Raw genomic sequence first — 15,000 nt, 5'->3', positions numbered from 1 at the left:
ACTCTGTGACGAAAATGAGAAACAGCAGCGTGGGGGTGGGGGAGGAGCTTCCTCAGGCCCAATAGCATTTCGACTTCTGTGTTCGTGGAAGATCCAATCACGTTGGATTATTTTTGGGGGCTCTCAATCTCAGAATGCCAAGATAATGATAACCATCGGCTGTGAAAAGAGGCTAATTGACACGCAAATGTGGTCATCCTCGTTCTAGTGGCCACCTGGAGTCTGTGTACACTCACGTTTTACCTTGATGAACTTGAACTTGATGTGGACAGAAGGACATTTGGTTTCAGTGCCGAGGCCCTAGACTTTTTGAAAGCCCAAAGTGCAATATCGATACTGCTCCCATGCATTATCCAGGGTTGGAGGGGATAATGAATATTTCAGAAGGCCCAGATGCTGGCCTGTCTTTTCTCTGCATGAATAATGCAGGTGTGTCTGAGGGGAATACTGCAGACACACACGCGCACACACACGCACACGCACATGGGCTGGGAGGGCTGGAGGGCTGGGGGGCTGGAGGGCTGGGAGGGCTGGGAGGCTGGAGGGCTGGGAGGGCTGGGAGGGCTGGAGGGCTGGGAGGGCTGGGGGGCTGGGAGGGCTGGGAGGGCTGGGAGGGCTGGGGGGGCTGGGAGGGCTGGGAGGGCTGGGGGGCTGGAGGGCTGGGAGGGGTCGGGGGCTGGGGGGCTGGGAGGGCTGGGAGGGCTGGGGGGCTGGAGGGCTGGGAGGGCTCGGGGGCTGGAGGGCTGGGAGGGCTCGGGGGGGCTGGGAGGCTGGGAGGGCTGGGGGGCTGGAGGGCTGGGAGGGCTGGGGGGGCTGGGAGGGCTGGGAGGGCTGGAGGGCTGGGAGGGCTGGAGGGGTCGGGGGCTGGGGGGCTGGGAGGGCTGGAGGGCTGGGAGGGCTCGGGGGCTGGAGGGCTGGGAGGGCTCGGGGGGGCTGGGAGGCTGGGAGGGCTGGGGGGCTGGAGGGCTGGGAGGGCTGGGAGGCTGGGAGGGCTCGGGGGCTGGAGGGCTGGGGGGCTGGGAGGGCTGGGGGGCTGGGAGGGCTGGAGGGCTGGGGGGCTGGGAGGCTGGAGGGCTGGGGGGCTGGGAGGGGCTGGAGGGCTGGAGGGCTGGAGGGGCTGGGAGGGCTGGGAGGCTGGGAGGGCTGGGGGGCTGGGAGGGCTGGGGGGCAGGGAGGGATGGGGGGCTGGGAGGGCTGGGGGGGCTGGAGGGCAGGGAGGGATGGGGGGCTGGGAGGGCTGGGGGGCTGGGAGGGCTGGAGGGCTGGGGGGCTGGGAGGCTGGAGGGCTGGGGGGCTGGGGGGGCTGGAGGGCTGGGAGGGCTGGGGGGCTGGAGGGCTGGGAGGGCTCGGGGGCTGGAGGGCTGGGAGGGCTCGGGGGGGCTGGGAGGCTGGGAGGGCTGGGGGGCTGGAGGGCTGGGAGGGCTGGGGGGGCTGGGAGGCTGGGAGGGCTCGGGGGCTGGAGGGCTGGGGGGCTGGGAGGGCTGGAGGGCTGGGGGGCTGGGAGGCTGGAGGGCTGGGGGGCTGGGAGGGGCTGGAGGGCTGGAGGGGCTGGGAGGGCTGGGAGGCTGGGAGGGCTGGGGGGCTGGGAGGGCTGGGGGGCAGGGAGGGCTGGGGGGGCTGGGAGGGCTGGGAGGCTGGAGGGCTGGGGGGCTGGGAGGGGCTGGAGGGCTGGGGGGCTGGAGGGCTGGAGGGGCTGGGAGGGCTGGGAGGCTGGGAGGGCTGGGGGGCTGGGAGGGCTGGGGGGCTGGGAGGGCTGGGGGGGCTGGAGGGCAGGGAGGGATGGGGGGCTGGGAGGGCTGGGGGGCTGGGAGGCTGGGAGGGCTGGGAGGGCTCGGGGGCTGGGAGGGCTGGGAGGGCTGGGGGGGCTGGGGGGCTCGGGGGCTGGGAGGGCTGGAGGGCTGGGAGGCTGGGAGGGCTGGGAGGCTGGGAGGGCTGGGGGGGCTGGGGGGCTGGGAGGGCTGGAGGGCTGGGAGGGCTGGGGGGGCTTGGAGGGCTGGGGGGCTGGGAGGGCTCGAGGGCTGGGAGGGCTGGAGGGGCTGGGAGGGCTCGAGGGCTGGAGGGCTGGGAGGGCTGGGGGGGCTGGGAGGGCTGGAGGGCTGGGGGGGCTGGGAGGGCTGGGAGGGCTGGAGGGCTGGAGGGCTGGGAGGGCTGGGGGGCTGGAGGGCTGGGAGGGCTGGGAGGGCTGGGAGGGCTGGGGGGCTTGGAGGGCTGGGGGGCTGGGAGGGCTGGGGGGCTGGGAGGGCTCGGGGGGCTGGAGGGCTGGGGGGGCTGGAGGGGCTGGGAGGGGTCGGGGGCTGGGAGGGCTGGGGGGGCTGGGGGGCTTGGAGGGCTGGGAGGCTGGAGGGCTGGGGGGCTGGGAGGGCTGGGGGGGCTGGGAGGGCTGGGGGGCTGGGGGGCTGGAGGGCTCGGGGGGCTGGAGGGCTCGGGGGCTGGGGGGCTGGGAGGGCTCGGGGGCTGGAGGGCTGGGAGGGCTGGGGGGCTGGGGGGGCTGGAGGGCTGGGAGGGGTCGGGGGCTGGGGGGGCTGGGGGGCTGGAGGGCTGGGTGAGAAGCATACATCAGCAGAGGTGTAGATTGGGCTCTGTACGTGTCAGGAGAGACTAATGAGAGTTTTTGATTAGTTGAAATAGTGAGAGGGTATTCTGCCTGGTATCTGAAGGCCAATTGGTCGTTCATACACTAGATTAGTCTCGAAGAGGGTGAGTATCCAGGCAGAAAGGGAGTAAAACAGAGGGAGAGAGGAAAGTTGGTGGGAAGAATGTTGGAGCCCGATTTAGAATTTGATACAAATCATATTCCGTTGTGTGGTGGTCCAGCCTCGAGACCGTTAAAGTCCCCATGTTGGAGTGACACACCTTGGACCCCAGGATTAGATTTACCTCATTTAGTGATTTATTGCTGAGGGTGAATAAAGTCACCCTGCTTTATTTTGTCTTGCTAGGTAAATACCACAGAAAACACTTTCGGGTGGACTTTTTCCGGAATTCTTTGTCAGTTGGTGAGTTAAACTGGGACGGGGAGACCTCTGGAAGGGCAGCAGCTTAGTCCCAATGCTCCCAGTTAAACAAGTAAAACTGCTTGCCTCAGCTCACCTGACACAGAAGCTTTGATTTCTCCTGGTTTATATAATTTCAAGGTGTGTGCGTGTGCGGTGTGTGTGACTGAAACACACCATCCACTTTGTGAGTGGCAGGGCAAAAGGGCAAGGCTTTTTTGACCCCCCTCCCCCCCGCCCCTCCCCCCTCTCCCCCACACTTCCCTGAGTTAAGAAAAAACACTTTAGAACTGCACTCTGTGTTCGTACTGTAGCATTCAGAGCAGTCGCTGACCCGTTTGAATAATTGAACCCAAACACGTGGGAGTGGAGGAGAAGGAGAGTGCCCTCGGAGGGGGCCGGGTTCAGGGACCACACCAACAGTCACTTCTGACGGCTCGTCTCTGTGTTAGCACTCTCCTGCTTCCTGGTTGTCTTATTCTCACTTTTCTCACACCTTGCCATAAATACCCTCTCGGTACGAGGGTTGGCGTTAGGAGGAAGAAGCAGGGTTGGCGTTAGGAGGAAGAAGCAGGGTTAGCGTTAGGAGGAAGAAGCAGTTGTCACATAAAGTGAACTGAAACTAAAGTTGATTCAAACAAAAGGCTTATTAGGAGGAACTGTGTCCCAAATTCGGACATTCACTCTCTGTTTCTCTCTCTCTCTCTCTCCCTCCCTCTCTCTCCCTCCCTCTCTCTCTTTTTTTTTCTCTCTCTCTCTCTCTCCCTCCCTCCCTCTCTCTCTCCCTCTCTCTCTCTCTCTCTCTCTCTGCCCCCCTCTCTCTCTCTCTCTCTCTCTGCCCCCCTCTCTCTCTCTCTCTCTCTCTCTCTCTCTCTCTCTCCCTCTCTCTCTGCCCCCCTCCGCCCCCCCCCCCCCCAGGGTGCCTCTGAAGGTGGAGCAGGCCAACAACGCCCGGGATGCCCTGGCCAAGGCCATGTACAGCTGCCTGTTTGATCATGTGGTCAAGCGGGTCAACCAGTGCTTCCCCTTCCAGGCCTCCTCCAACTTCATCGGGGTGCTGGACATCGCTGGCTTTGGTGTGTACAGCAGTAGTGCTTGTTTCATGGCAGGCAGACACACACACATACTGTACACACACACACACACACACGCATACTGTACACACACGCTCAGACACACATACACACACATACTGTACACACACGCACACGCATACTGTACACACACGCATACAGACACACATACACACACATACTGTACACACACACACACACTGACAGAAACACCCCAGGACTCCTCTATTTAAGGACTTTTGTCAAGAGACATGATTTGATACAAGCACCTCAGGAAGTGACAGACAGTGACTGTGTTCTCGTTCCTCTCCTCAGAGTATTTTGAACACAACAGCTTTGAGCAGTTCTGCATCAACTACTGCAACGAGAAGCTGCAGCAGTTCTTCAACGAGCGCATCCTGAAGGAGGTAAGCCAGAGCTGGATCGGGTCGCTACGCCGTGTTAGCTGCCGTTCTGAACCCCCGGACCCCTGCTGGGAACCCCGCTGGGAGGGTGTCACTCACTAACTAGGAAGGAATGACACTCCCCTGTTCTGTCTTGTTTGATCACTCTCTCTCTCTCTCTCTTTCTCATATCTCTCATTCTCTCCCTCTCTCTCTCTCTTTCTCATCTCTCATTCTCTCCCTCTCTCTCTCTCTCTTTCTCATCTCTCATTCTCTCTCTCTCTCTCTCTCTCTCTCTTTCTCATCTCTTTCATTCTCTCTCTCTCTCTCTCTCTCTCTCTTTCTCATCTCTTTCATTCTCTCTCTCTCTCTCTCATTCTCTCTCTCTCTTTCTCATCTCTTTCATTCTCTCTCTCTCTCTCTCATTCTCTCTCTCTCTTTCTCATCTCTTTCATTCTCTCTCTCTCCCTCTCTCCCTCTCTCTCTCTCTCTTTCTCATCTCTTTCATTCTCTCTCTCTCTCTCTCTCTCTCTCTCTTTCTCATCTCTTTCATTCTCTCTCTCTCTCTCTTTCTCATCTCTTTCATTCTCTCTCTCTCCCTCTCTCCCTCTCTCTCTCTCTCTTTCTCATCTCTTTCATTCTCTCTCTCTCTCTCTCTCTCTCTCTCTTTCTCATCTCTTTCATTCTCTCTCTCTCTCTCTTTCTCATCTCTTTCATTCTCTCTCTCTCCTCTCTCTCTCTCTCTCTCTCTCTCTCCCTCTCTCTCTCTCTCTCTCTCTCTCTTTCTCCTCTCTTTTTCTTATAGTCAAGTTTTCTTCTCCCTCCCTCCCTCCCTCCCTCCCTAAGAGTCCACTCATTAGAAGGATGAGCTCTCTGTGGAGATGACAAGGGCTCAGTTCTCTTTTGGGAGCTCTTGTTTTATTCATTTCCGAGGTCTCCAATTAGAGATCACTATTCTAATTTTAAACACAATCACAGTGTGTGTGTGAATCGCGTTGAGAGTTGCGTTTGAAGTCGCATAAAGAAAGATGTTTGGGGTCCTGAAATGACCCAGAAGTACAGAAATACACTTGTTCTGGGAAAGAAAGGCGCTTTTCAGGATGGTTAAGCTCCCCTGCTGCAGTTTGTTAGTGAGATGTTGATGTTGCTGTTGTCTCTCCACAGGAACAGGAGCTGTACCAGAAGGAGGGCTTGGGGGTGAATGAGGTCTACTACGTCGACAACCAGGACTGTATAGGTGGGTGACATTGGGAATAAACACATTATTTGCAATTATTGAATTGTAAATCGTAAATGCACTTCCTGAAATGACGTCATTCAAAAAGCGTTGACCCTAACCACACACTGGTGGCTGGCCAGGGGAGGCTGGCGGAGGTAGAAATCGGAGGACGGGCTCATGGCTCAATGGAATCTCCTCCAATTTCTACCTCCGCCAGCCTCCCCTGTCCCTGTAGTCCACTAGTGTATAATGTTTCACACCTCCAAACATTACCCCACAGCAGTCATAGGTGACATCTCCCCCTAGACAATCAGGAACATCCTCCCCCTAGCCAATCAGGAACAACCTCCCCCTAGCCAATCAGGAACAATCTCACCCTAACCAATCAGGAACAATCTCACCCTAGCCAATCAGGAGCAACCTCCCCCTAGCCAATCAGACACTCCCCATGTCTCTACAAAGTCAAACTGTAGCTCCTCCACCACTGTGCTGTTCTGTACTTAATGTGGGCCGCTGTATAATCAAGTCTCTGGGCACTGCATTGTACTGTCCCGCTACGGCAAGCTGCAAGGTCACATGTAGACGAGGACTGTTTTAGAAAAGCAGGAAAGTAAAGGGCATTCTGGGTCTGAGAAGACTGCTGACTACAGTCAGTAAGGAGAAGGGTGTGTGTGTGGGTGTGTGCGTGTGTGCGTGTGCATGTGTGTGTGTGTGTGTGTGTGCGTGTGTGTATGTGTGCGCACACTCATCTCTCTGTGCATGTGTGTGTGCATGTCTCTGTGTGTGTGTGCGTGTGTGTGTGCATGTCTCTGTGTGTGTGTGTGTGTGTGCGTGCGTGTGTGTGTGTGTGTGTGTGTGCGTGCGTGTGTGTGTGTGTGGGCATCACCAGAGAAGAATAGTTATTGTCTCTCTCAGTCTGAGGGACTCAAAGACTAAAGATTGCAGTGTAAATCTCAGTGTAAATCTCAGTGTAAATCTCCAGTGTAAATCTCCAGTGTAAATCTCCAGTGTAAATCTCCGTGTAAATCTCAGTGTAAATCTCCAGTGTAAATCTCCAGTGTAAATCTCAGTGTAAATCTCCAGTGTAAATCTCCAGTCACAGTAAGCGGCCATCAGACACGTTCAACTGAAGTGTCGTCTTTTAACGGCTCGTATGAGACCCAGTGAGATCCCATCCACACGGCCCTCTCACCCTCAGAGACACTGAGTCTGATCACCCCCGTGAGATGGATTTGGTCTGTCCCGTCTGCTGTGGGCTGTACACGGCGGAAGATTGGATGTACAGAGGTCGGGGGGGGGGACCACAACAATCATTCTCATTAACCAAGAACCCACCATTCCTAGGTGTCTGGAGTGTAATCAGCATCGGTGAGCATTAGGAGTTTTATCGTCCCCCCTGAAATTGGGGGAACGATGTGTCCAGCCTGTCTGTGTTTTCCCAGATCCCACCTCAACGTGATTGGGATGAACCAGCCAGGGAGGAGAGGTGAAGCGTTCAGATCAGTGTTGAAGCCGTGGTGATTCTGGGGGCGTCTTAACTGGCAGCCATGAATAACGTTCATGACTTGCAAATGAACGGCTGTTGGAGTGTGTGTGTGTGTGTGTGTGTGTGTGTGTGTGTGTGTGTGTGTGTGTCTGTGTGTGTCTGTGTGTGTCTGTGTGTGTGTGTGTGTGGGTCCAACGGCTGTTGGATCCGTCCATTAATTCGCCCGTCAATCTCAAATGGCGTCTGGTAAAATAAATAAATTAAATTTATGCACAGGTGCCTGTTCATGCAAATCTGCGGCTCCTCTCTCTGTCAGATGCGATGGCGAACAGCGTGTACCGGATGAATAATTCAGAAATGGGGATGATGATGATGATGATGCTGATGATGATGAGGTTTGAGCGGTAGTGGGTCTTTGTCCTCCTCAGAGTGCGGTGGAAAGATACCGGGCTTGTTGTTAGATTTAGTAATGGAGCGTTCTCACTCAGTCACCTTCCACTGAACCCGTACTGCAGAATAGATGGGCTGTGTGTGTGTGTGTGTGTGTGTGAGACTGTGTCTGTGTGTGTGTGTGTGTGTGTGTGTGTGTGTGTGTGTGTGTGTGTGTGTGTGTGTGTGTGTGTGTGTGTGTGTGTGCGCATTTACCTTTTTAGTCCTTCTCCCATTGACGTGAACCTGCATTGCAAACATGAACAACCTTGACGAATCAACAGTGTGCATCAATACAGGACCACAGAAACTATTCCTACAGCAGTCCTTCGATTTCTACCTCCACCAGCCTCCCCTGTTCTATAGTGTATTCTGACTGCCCGTGTGTGTGTGTGTGTGTGTGTGTGTGTGTGTGTGTGTGTGTGTGTGTGTGTGTGTGTGTGTGTGTGTGTGTGTGTGTGTGTGTGTGCAGACCTGGTGGAGGCCAAGCTGGTTGGCATTCTGGACATCCTGGATGAGGAGAACCGACTTCCCCAGGCCAGTGACCAGCACTTCGCTGAGGCCGTCCACAACAAGCACAAAGACCACTTCAGACTGACGGTAAAGAGCAAGACTGACCCTCCCCTCTCCCTCTCTCCTCTCTCCCCTCCCCTCTCCCTCCCTCCTCTCTCCCCTCCCCTCTCCCTCCTTCCTCTCTCCCCTCCCCTCTCCCTCCCTCCTCTCTCCCCTCCCCTCTCCCTCCCTCCTCTCTCCCCCTCCTCAGATTCCTGTTCTTTCTCTCTTCCTCTCCCTCCCTCCTCTCTTCCCTCCCCTCTCCCTCCTTCCCCTCTTCCCCTCCTCAGCTTCCCGTTCTCTCTCTCCTGTTCTCTTCTTCCCTGCCCTCTCTCCCTTTTCTTCTCATCCCTCTATTTCCCTTCCTTTGCTCCTTTCTCTGCCGTCTTTTTCCCTGCCCCCACCCGTCCCTCCGTACCAAGCCATCTTCAGGAGTACCAGACATATTATCATAATATTCATTGACAGTCATTGTCTGTGTGTGACAACAGAGTGGAATCTAATCAGATAAAGCCCCATCTCTCCCTCTCCCTCTTTCTCTCTCTCTATTTCTCTCTCCTCTCTCTCTCTCTCTCTCCCTCTCTCTCTCTCCCGATTTCTCTCTCTCTCTCTCTCTCTCTCTCTCTCTCTCCCCCTCTCTCTCCCTCTCTGTCTGTCTGTCTAAGCTCCTAACAAGCGTGAAATCCTGTTTGAGATGCAGCTCTGATATTGATTCAAGCCCCAAGATTATTCTCTGCCTCGGCCGCAGCTGGTTTCTGGGCACAGCCTCTGAATGAATCATCACTTTCATATTGAAATGAGGAATTATCATTTTTATATTTTATTCAGTACAATACAATATGAATCGCTGTTTATACGGTTGTGATAATACCAGAGGTAAATACCCTCTGGAGAAGGAGCTCAAACAATGTAAGCCCCTGAGAGCTTATGATGAGGGTGTGTGTTGCTGAAGTGGAATTACAGCGTGATCATAAGATGTGTGTGTATGTAATGATGTGTGTGTGTGTGTGTGTGTGTGTGTGTATAATGATGTGTAAAGCCCAGGTTATTAGACATAATCGTGTTGTTTGATGTCTCTCAGGTGCCCAGGAAATCCAAGCTGGCCGTTCACAGGAACGTCCGTGACGACGAAGGCTTCATCATCAGGCACTTTGCCGGCGCCGTGTGCTACGAAACGGTAACGGTGTCGTCGATAATGTCGTTGTTACTATGCCAACGGTAACGTTGTGGTCACTGTTATCGTTGTTACTATGCCAACGGTAACGTTGTGGTCACTGTTATCGTTGTTACTATGCCAACGGTAACGTTGTGGTCACTGTTATCGTTGTTACTATGCCAACGGTAACGACCCAGCAGACCTTAACGTTGTCTATCACTAGTCACTCACTCTACTGCAGGGTGTCAACCATACACACATACACACACACACACACACACACACACACACACATACACACACACCACACATACACACACACACACACATACACACACACACACACACACACACACTGCAGTATGCAATTACATTTACATTTATGGCATTTAGCAGACGCCTTCATCCAAAGCGACTTACAACACATACATTAGTCTAGAAGTGAATCATCTATCCAACAGTCATCATAAGACAAAGTAATCACTGCTCACACCAGGGGCCATTGGCAGTCACACCAGTCGGAATGCCAGAAGGCATATATATATATATATTAATTATTTATTAACAGGAGAGAACTTGTACAGGGAGGGTAGTGGGGGTGAGGAGGTCTTAGGAAGGCACAGCTAAGTGCCAGCGTTGGCATCCAGCACACTGAAACTCAGCTGAGTTCCACAGGGCTGTCAGTGTAAAGAGTAAACCACAGCCCTGGCTCATTTACTCACAGTAAACAGTCACAGCGGGTAACTGTTTCCTCAGCTTGAGAATATTAATCAGCCTGTTTATGTTGTGGTTATCACAGTACCTCTGACATGTTGGCAAGATGACTCATATATTTTGTATGTATTTGTGTGTGTGTGTGTTTGTTTGAATGCATGTGTGTGTGTATCTGTGTTTGTTTGAATGCATGTGTGTGTGTATGTGTGTGTGTTTGAATGTGTGTGTGTGTGTGTGTGTGTGTGTGTGTGTGTGTTTGAATGTGTGTGTGTGTATATGTGTGTGTGTGTGTGTGTGTGTGCCTGTGTGCTGTGTGTGCCTCTCTGTGTGAACAGACCCAGTTTGTGGAGAAGAATAATGACGCCCTCCACATGTCCCTGGAGAGCCTGGTGTGTGAGTCCAAGGACAGGTTCGTCAGAGAGCTGTTTGAGAACTCCAACAACACTAAGGACTCCAAACAGAAGGCTGGCAAGCTCAGCTTCATCAGTGTGGGGAACAAGTTTAAGGTGAGGGACACACACACACACACACACACACACACACACACACACACACACACAGGCACGCACACACACACACAGGCACGCACACACACATCCACCCACACACACACACATACACAGGTACACGCACACCCACACACACACACGCACACCCACACACACACACACACACACACACAGGTACGCACACACACATCCACACACACACACACACAGGCACGCACACACACACACACACACACACAGGCACGCACACACACATCCACCCACACACACACACACACACACACACATACACGCACGCACACACAAACATAAACACACACACACATACACACACACACGCGCACACACAGACGGACAAACACACAAACAGAAACACATACACACACGCACACACACAGACGGACAAACACACAAATAGAAATACACACACACATACATACACACGCACACACACACACACACACACTTTAAAGTGTCACGTTAAAGGACAAAGTAAGTTCTACTGGCATAAATTCAAAGGGCTGACCCTGCAGAGGAATGTGATACCATGTGAAGAATGTGGGCGTTTCTCATTTAAAATAGCCAGCTTTGACCTACGACCTTCTGATCTAACGCCTCTCCCTCCCTCCCACTCTCTCCTTCCCTTTCTTCTTCCATCTTCCTTCCTTTCTTCCTAGACCTTCTCCCACCTCCCATCTCTTTCCCTGAGGAGCTCCTCTGGAGAGAGGGCGAGAGGAGGGGGGGGAACCAAAAGAAAAGACAGGAGTTTCACCTCAGAGTTCAAAGTTCAAGCAGCTTAGAGTCAGGCAGGGACAGAAGGTAATCTCGTGTGTCGACGTCATTCCATCAGCACAGCACCATGCAGACTGAACCCACTGCCAGACCTGGCTCAAATAGTATTTGAAATCCTTTCAAACACTGTACTCCACCTGTCCACCTGTCAGCGACCACGCCCCGCCCCCTCCCCTCATCACAGGCCACGCCCCTCTATCCTCTGTGACCAGGGATGTGTTCGGGGGGGGGCAGAACCTTCGGAACCATGTCCATATAAATGGAATTTTGTCTCAAAAGAATGTTTGTTCTGCTTGACTTATTTCGATCTGAAGGTTCTGATGCGTTCCGCCCGTGTGAATAAGACCCTGATCGGTCAGTGGTCCGTCACCTGTCTCATAGTCAGTGGTCCGTCACCCGTGTCTGCCTGCCTGTCTGCCTGCCTGCCTGCCTGCCTGCCTGCCTGCCTGCCTGCCTGCCTGTGTGCTGTGATGCTTGAGTAGCAGCTTCTAATCACTAATGCGTATCACACTTGGACACCGTCCCCTCTGCGTTGGCCCGGACAGCAGAGAGCAACACAACAGGATCTGTTCTGTTTAACGACACACGGAAACGCGCATCAGTAAAACACGTCGGGGAAATGAGAAAAGTTAGTGACTGACTCGAAGTTTCACTTTGTAACAAAGATGGAGAGGATGTGGGAGCCATGTGTCGAGCCGAGAAGGATTACAGACCGTTCATGTTCCGAGGGATGCAGTCTGTCTGCATCTGGCACATTTCCATATGATTTTGCATGAACCTCAGTCTTCGTTTAGTGAAAACAGCGCGTGTTCTGTTCTTCTGAGTTCAGCCCAGGGTCCACCAGGCATCCTTTCACGCATGGTCCCCCCCGATGGTCGTCAGAGACCTGTCACCTCTCACCTGCCAGAGGGGAAGCATGCCACTGACTCCAGGAAGCTCTTTGGCTGTCAGAAGGATTGCTTTATTAGGCTCTTTTTTTTTCTTTTCCTGTGCAATGTTAATGATCCTAATCCGTTTAAAAACAAGATTCGTTCTCAACAATCTTTCTCCGCTTGCCTCCTCAGACCCAGCTGAACTTGTTGCTGGAAAAGCTTCGCAGTACAGTGAGTATCTGAGCCAATCCTGATCATCTCTGGTTGTCATTAGCTGTCAAAGGGCATCATGTCACTTGGCCCTAACAGCCTTAATAGGTGGTGTTGAGAGACAGGCCTCTGATCAGATCTGCTGCATGTTGACCTGTCTCCATAACAGGGCTCCAGCTTCATCCGCTGTGTCAAACCCAACCTGAAGATGGTCAGCCACCAGTTCGAAGGAGCCCAGATCCTCTCTCAGCTGCAGTGTTCAGGTATGGGACCTGGAGATCACATCAAATCAAATCCAATAAAATGTTAACGGTCATTTATACAACATACAAGATACAGTGTAGATTGATTCAGTTGGCTCAGCCATGTCTACACTGAGGGAGCTTCACTTACAGGGCCGGTTCTCAATAGAGACGGACCAGGAGAATTAGAACACAGACCGATCCACATTCTGAGCTCTTAAAGGGAAGGTGAATTAGAACACAACACAGACCGATCCACATTCTGAGCTCTTAAAGGGAAGGTGGCAGGCTGAGGTTGTTGTATCACATCCAGACAGTACACCATGAAACCTTGCCTTTAACTTCGCTGTTCAGATCTTCTCTTTTCTCCCTCCATACAAGCTCGTTTTTACATGACAGGTGTGAACAATTAATGTTCATTGATAATTTGATAATCTTGCCATGTCATGGTCTTGTCATGAACAATACCTTTACACATCACATCACATTTCCTCGCCAGCCCTTCATATTGTACCTGCCTACCTATAAGGCCCGACACTGTTTCATTTCCATGGATGGTTGCGACCCCCTCCTCTCCCTCTCTCCTCCCCCTCCTCTCCCTCTCTCCGTCCCCCAGGAATGGTGTCAGTGCTGGACCTCATGCAGGGGGGCTTCCCCTCCCGAGCCCCCTTCCACGAGCTCTACAACATGTACAAGCAGTACATGCCCGACAAACTCACACGCCTGGACCCCCGGCTCTTCTGCAAGGTGGGACCCTCAAACACTAACGTAACGCTAACGTAACGCTAACGTGACGCTAACTTAACACTATGATGGAATAGCCCATGTATATTTCATATCGCGCCTTACAATGCATCTCTAATGTTAATTTAAATGTGTATGAAAGTTTCATACCTCCTCTCAAACGTAGATGGTGGATGTACCTTTCATATAGTGCTGCACTTACTGTACTTGTTATTCAGATGTTGTTCTCCTGATGTTCTGTTTCTGTACCCCTGGCAGGCTTTGTTCAAAGCACTGGGGCTGAATGACAACGACTATAAGTTTGGTTTGACGAGAGTATTCTTCCGCCCCGGGAAGGTAAAGGATGTTTTAATGCTCTCTTTGTGGCACTCTGCAGTCGGTGAAAGAAACCAAGCTGTACATATATAAATAATATCTTAAAGGGAGACATGAGTTTGAGTAATCCATGCTGCCTTCTGCTCATTGTTATTGCATTCAGCAAAGTCTCTCCTGAAACGAAGGCCGTGTCAGAATGCTCACACTGTGACCTATTTACTAGGAGTTTTCAGAATGCAAGGCGAGAAGGTTTGCGGTATGCTTATCCAGAACGACGGTTGGGTCGTAGAACTGACTGAATGTTCTGTTTTGTGGTGTCAGTTTGCGGAGTTTGACCAGATCATGAAGTCGGACCCGGACCACCTGGCTGAGCTGGTCAAGAAGGTTAACAAGTGGCTCATCTGCAGCCGCTGGAAGAAGGTCCAGTGGTGCTCCCTCTCCGTCATCAAACGTACGCCAGACGTCTTCTATTCTAGAACTTAGAGTCATTCTAGTACGCCCTCTCTGTCACCAAACAGACGGCAGACATCTTCAACCGCAGAGTTATTTGTTTATTTGAGTTATTTGAGTCTCTCTCCGTCAAGTGTACATCAAACTCATACACATACGCTGAGCTGTGCTGTAGCTGTCTTCTTAGTACGATTAGCTCAATCATTACAGCCACCAAGTAAAGCCCAGGAGGCTGGCGGAGGTAGAATCATTACACCCACCAAGTAAAGCCCAGGAGGCTGGCGGAGGTAGAATCATTACAGCCACCAAGTAAAGCCCAGGAGGCTGGCGGAGGTAGAATCGAGGACGGGGCTCATTGTAATGCATGGAACGGAATGAGGAATGCTATCAGACACTATCAGTGCATTTGCTACCATTCCTCATGTTCTACCTCCACCAGCCTCCCCCCTGAAGTACCCCCCGCACCCCCCCCCCCCCCACCCCCGTCGCCATAGATACAAGATTAGACACATATATCTAAAAATAATCCATAGTCTTTACCTTCCATCACCTCAGAGAATCTCCTCCCGTCTCTCAGGTTCATCACCTGACTACATTATCACCCGGCTCCTATTTCACCGTCTCTGTTTATCTCCTAATGCTAGCAGCCGCCGCAGAACGCAGAACGCACACAGCGTTGAAGGCACTTTGTTGAACCATTACCCCTCAGTGCCCCACGTGTTGATTTCCCCCATTTACCATTTGGAGTGCTGCCCTGGCAAGAGGCGTATCGGTGTAAAAGCATCAAATGAAATAGTAATAACCAGCAGATTGCCTCTGCGCTCGTATTTCCCGCATGTTCGCGCTGTGAGATGTCTCATA

The 15,000-nt window shown here is 53.0% G+C and overlaps 1 protein-coding gene across 1 annotated transcript in view; it reads left to right on the top strand.

Moving 5' to 3' along the window:
• Positions 1-15,000, top strand: part of myo6b (myosin VIb) — a gene marked incomplete at its 5' end in the record, with an annotated part of 42,184 nt that overhangs the window by 13,078 nt on the left and 14,106 nt on the right. The window contains 11 exon segments of the mRNA XM_083683445.1: positions 3,912-4,069; positions 4,382-4,473; positions 5,614-5,686; positions 8,056-8,183; positions 9,217-9,312; positions 10,341-10,511; positions 12,371-12,409; positions 12,558-12,651; positions 13,247-13,377; positions 13,633-13,710; positions 14,011-14,140. Of these exon segments, the coding sequence (XP_083539571.1) occupies positions 3,912-4,069; positions 4,382-4,473; positions 5,614-5,686; positions 8,056-8,183; positions 9,217-9,312; positions 10,341-10,511; positions 12,371-12,409; positions 12,558-12,651; positions 13,247-13,377; positions 13,633-13,710; positions 14,011-14,140 (1,190 nt within the window).

Source organism: Argentina silus, assembly GCF_951799395.1.
Source record: "Argentina silus genome assembly, chromosome: 13".
Classification (NCBI taxonomy): Eukaryota; Metazoa; Chordata; class Actinopteri; order Argentiniformes; family Argentinidae; genus Argentina; species Argentina silus.
Note: the sequence above shows the minus strand (reverse complement) of the source record. Positions and strands in the feature narration are given on the sequence as shown.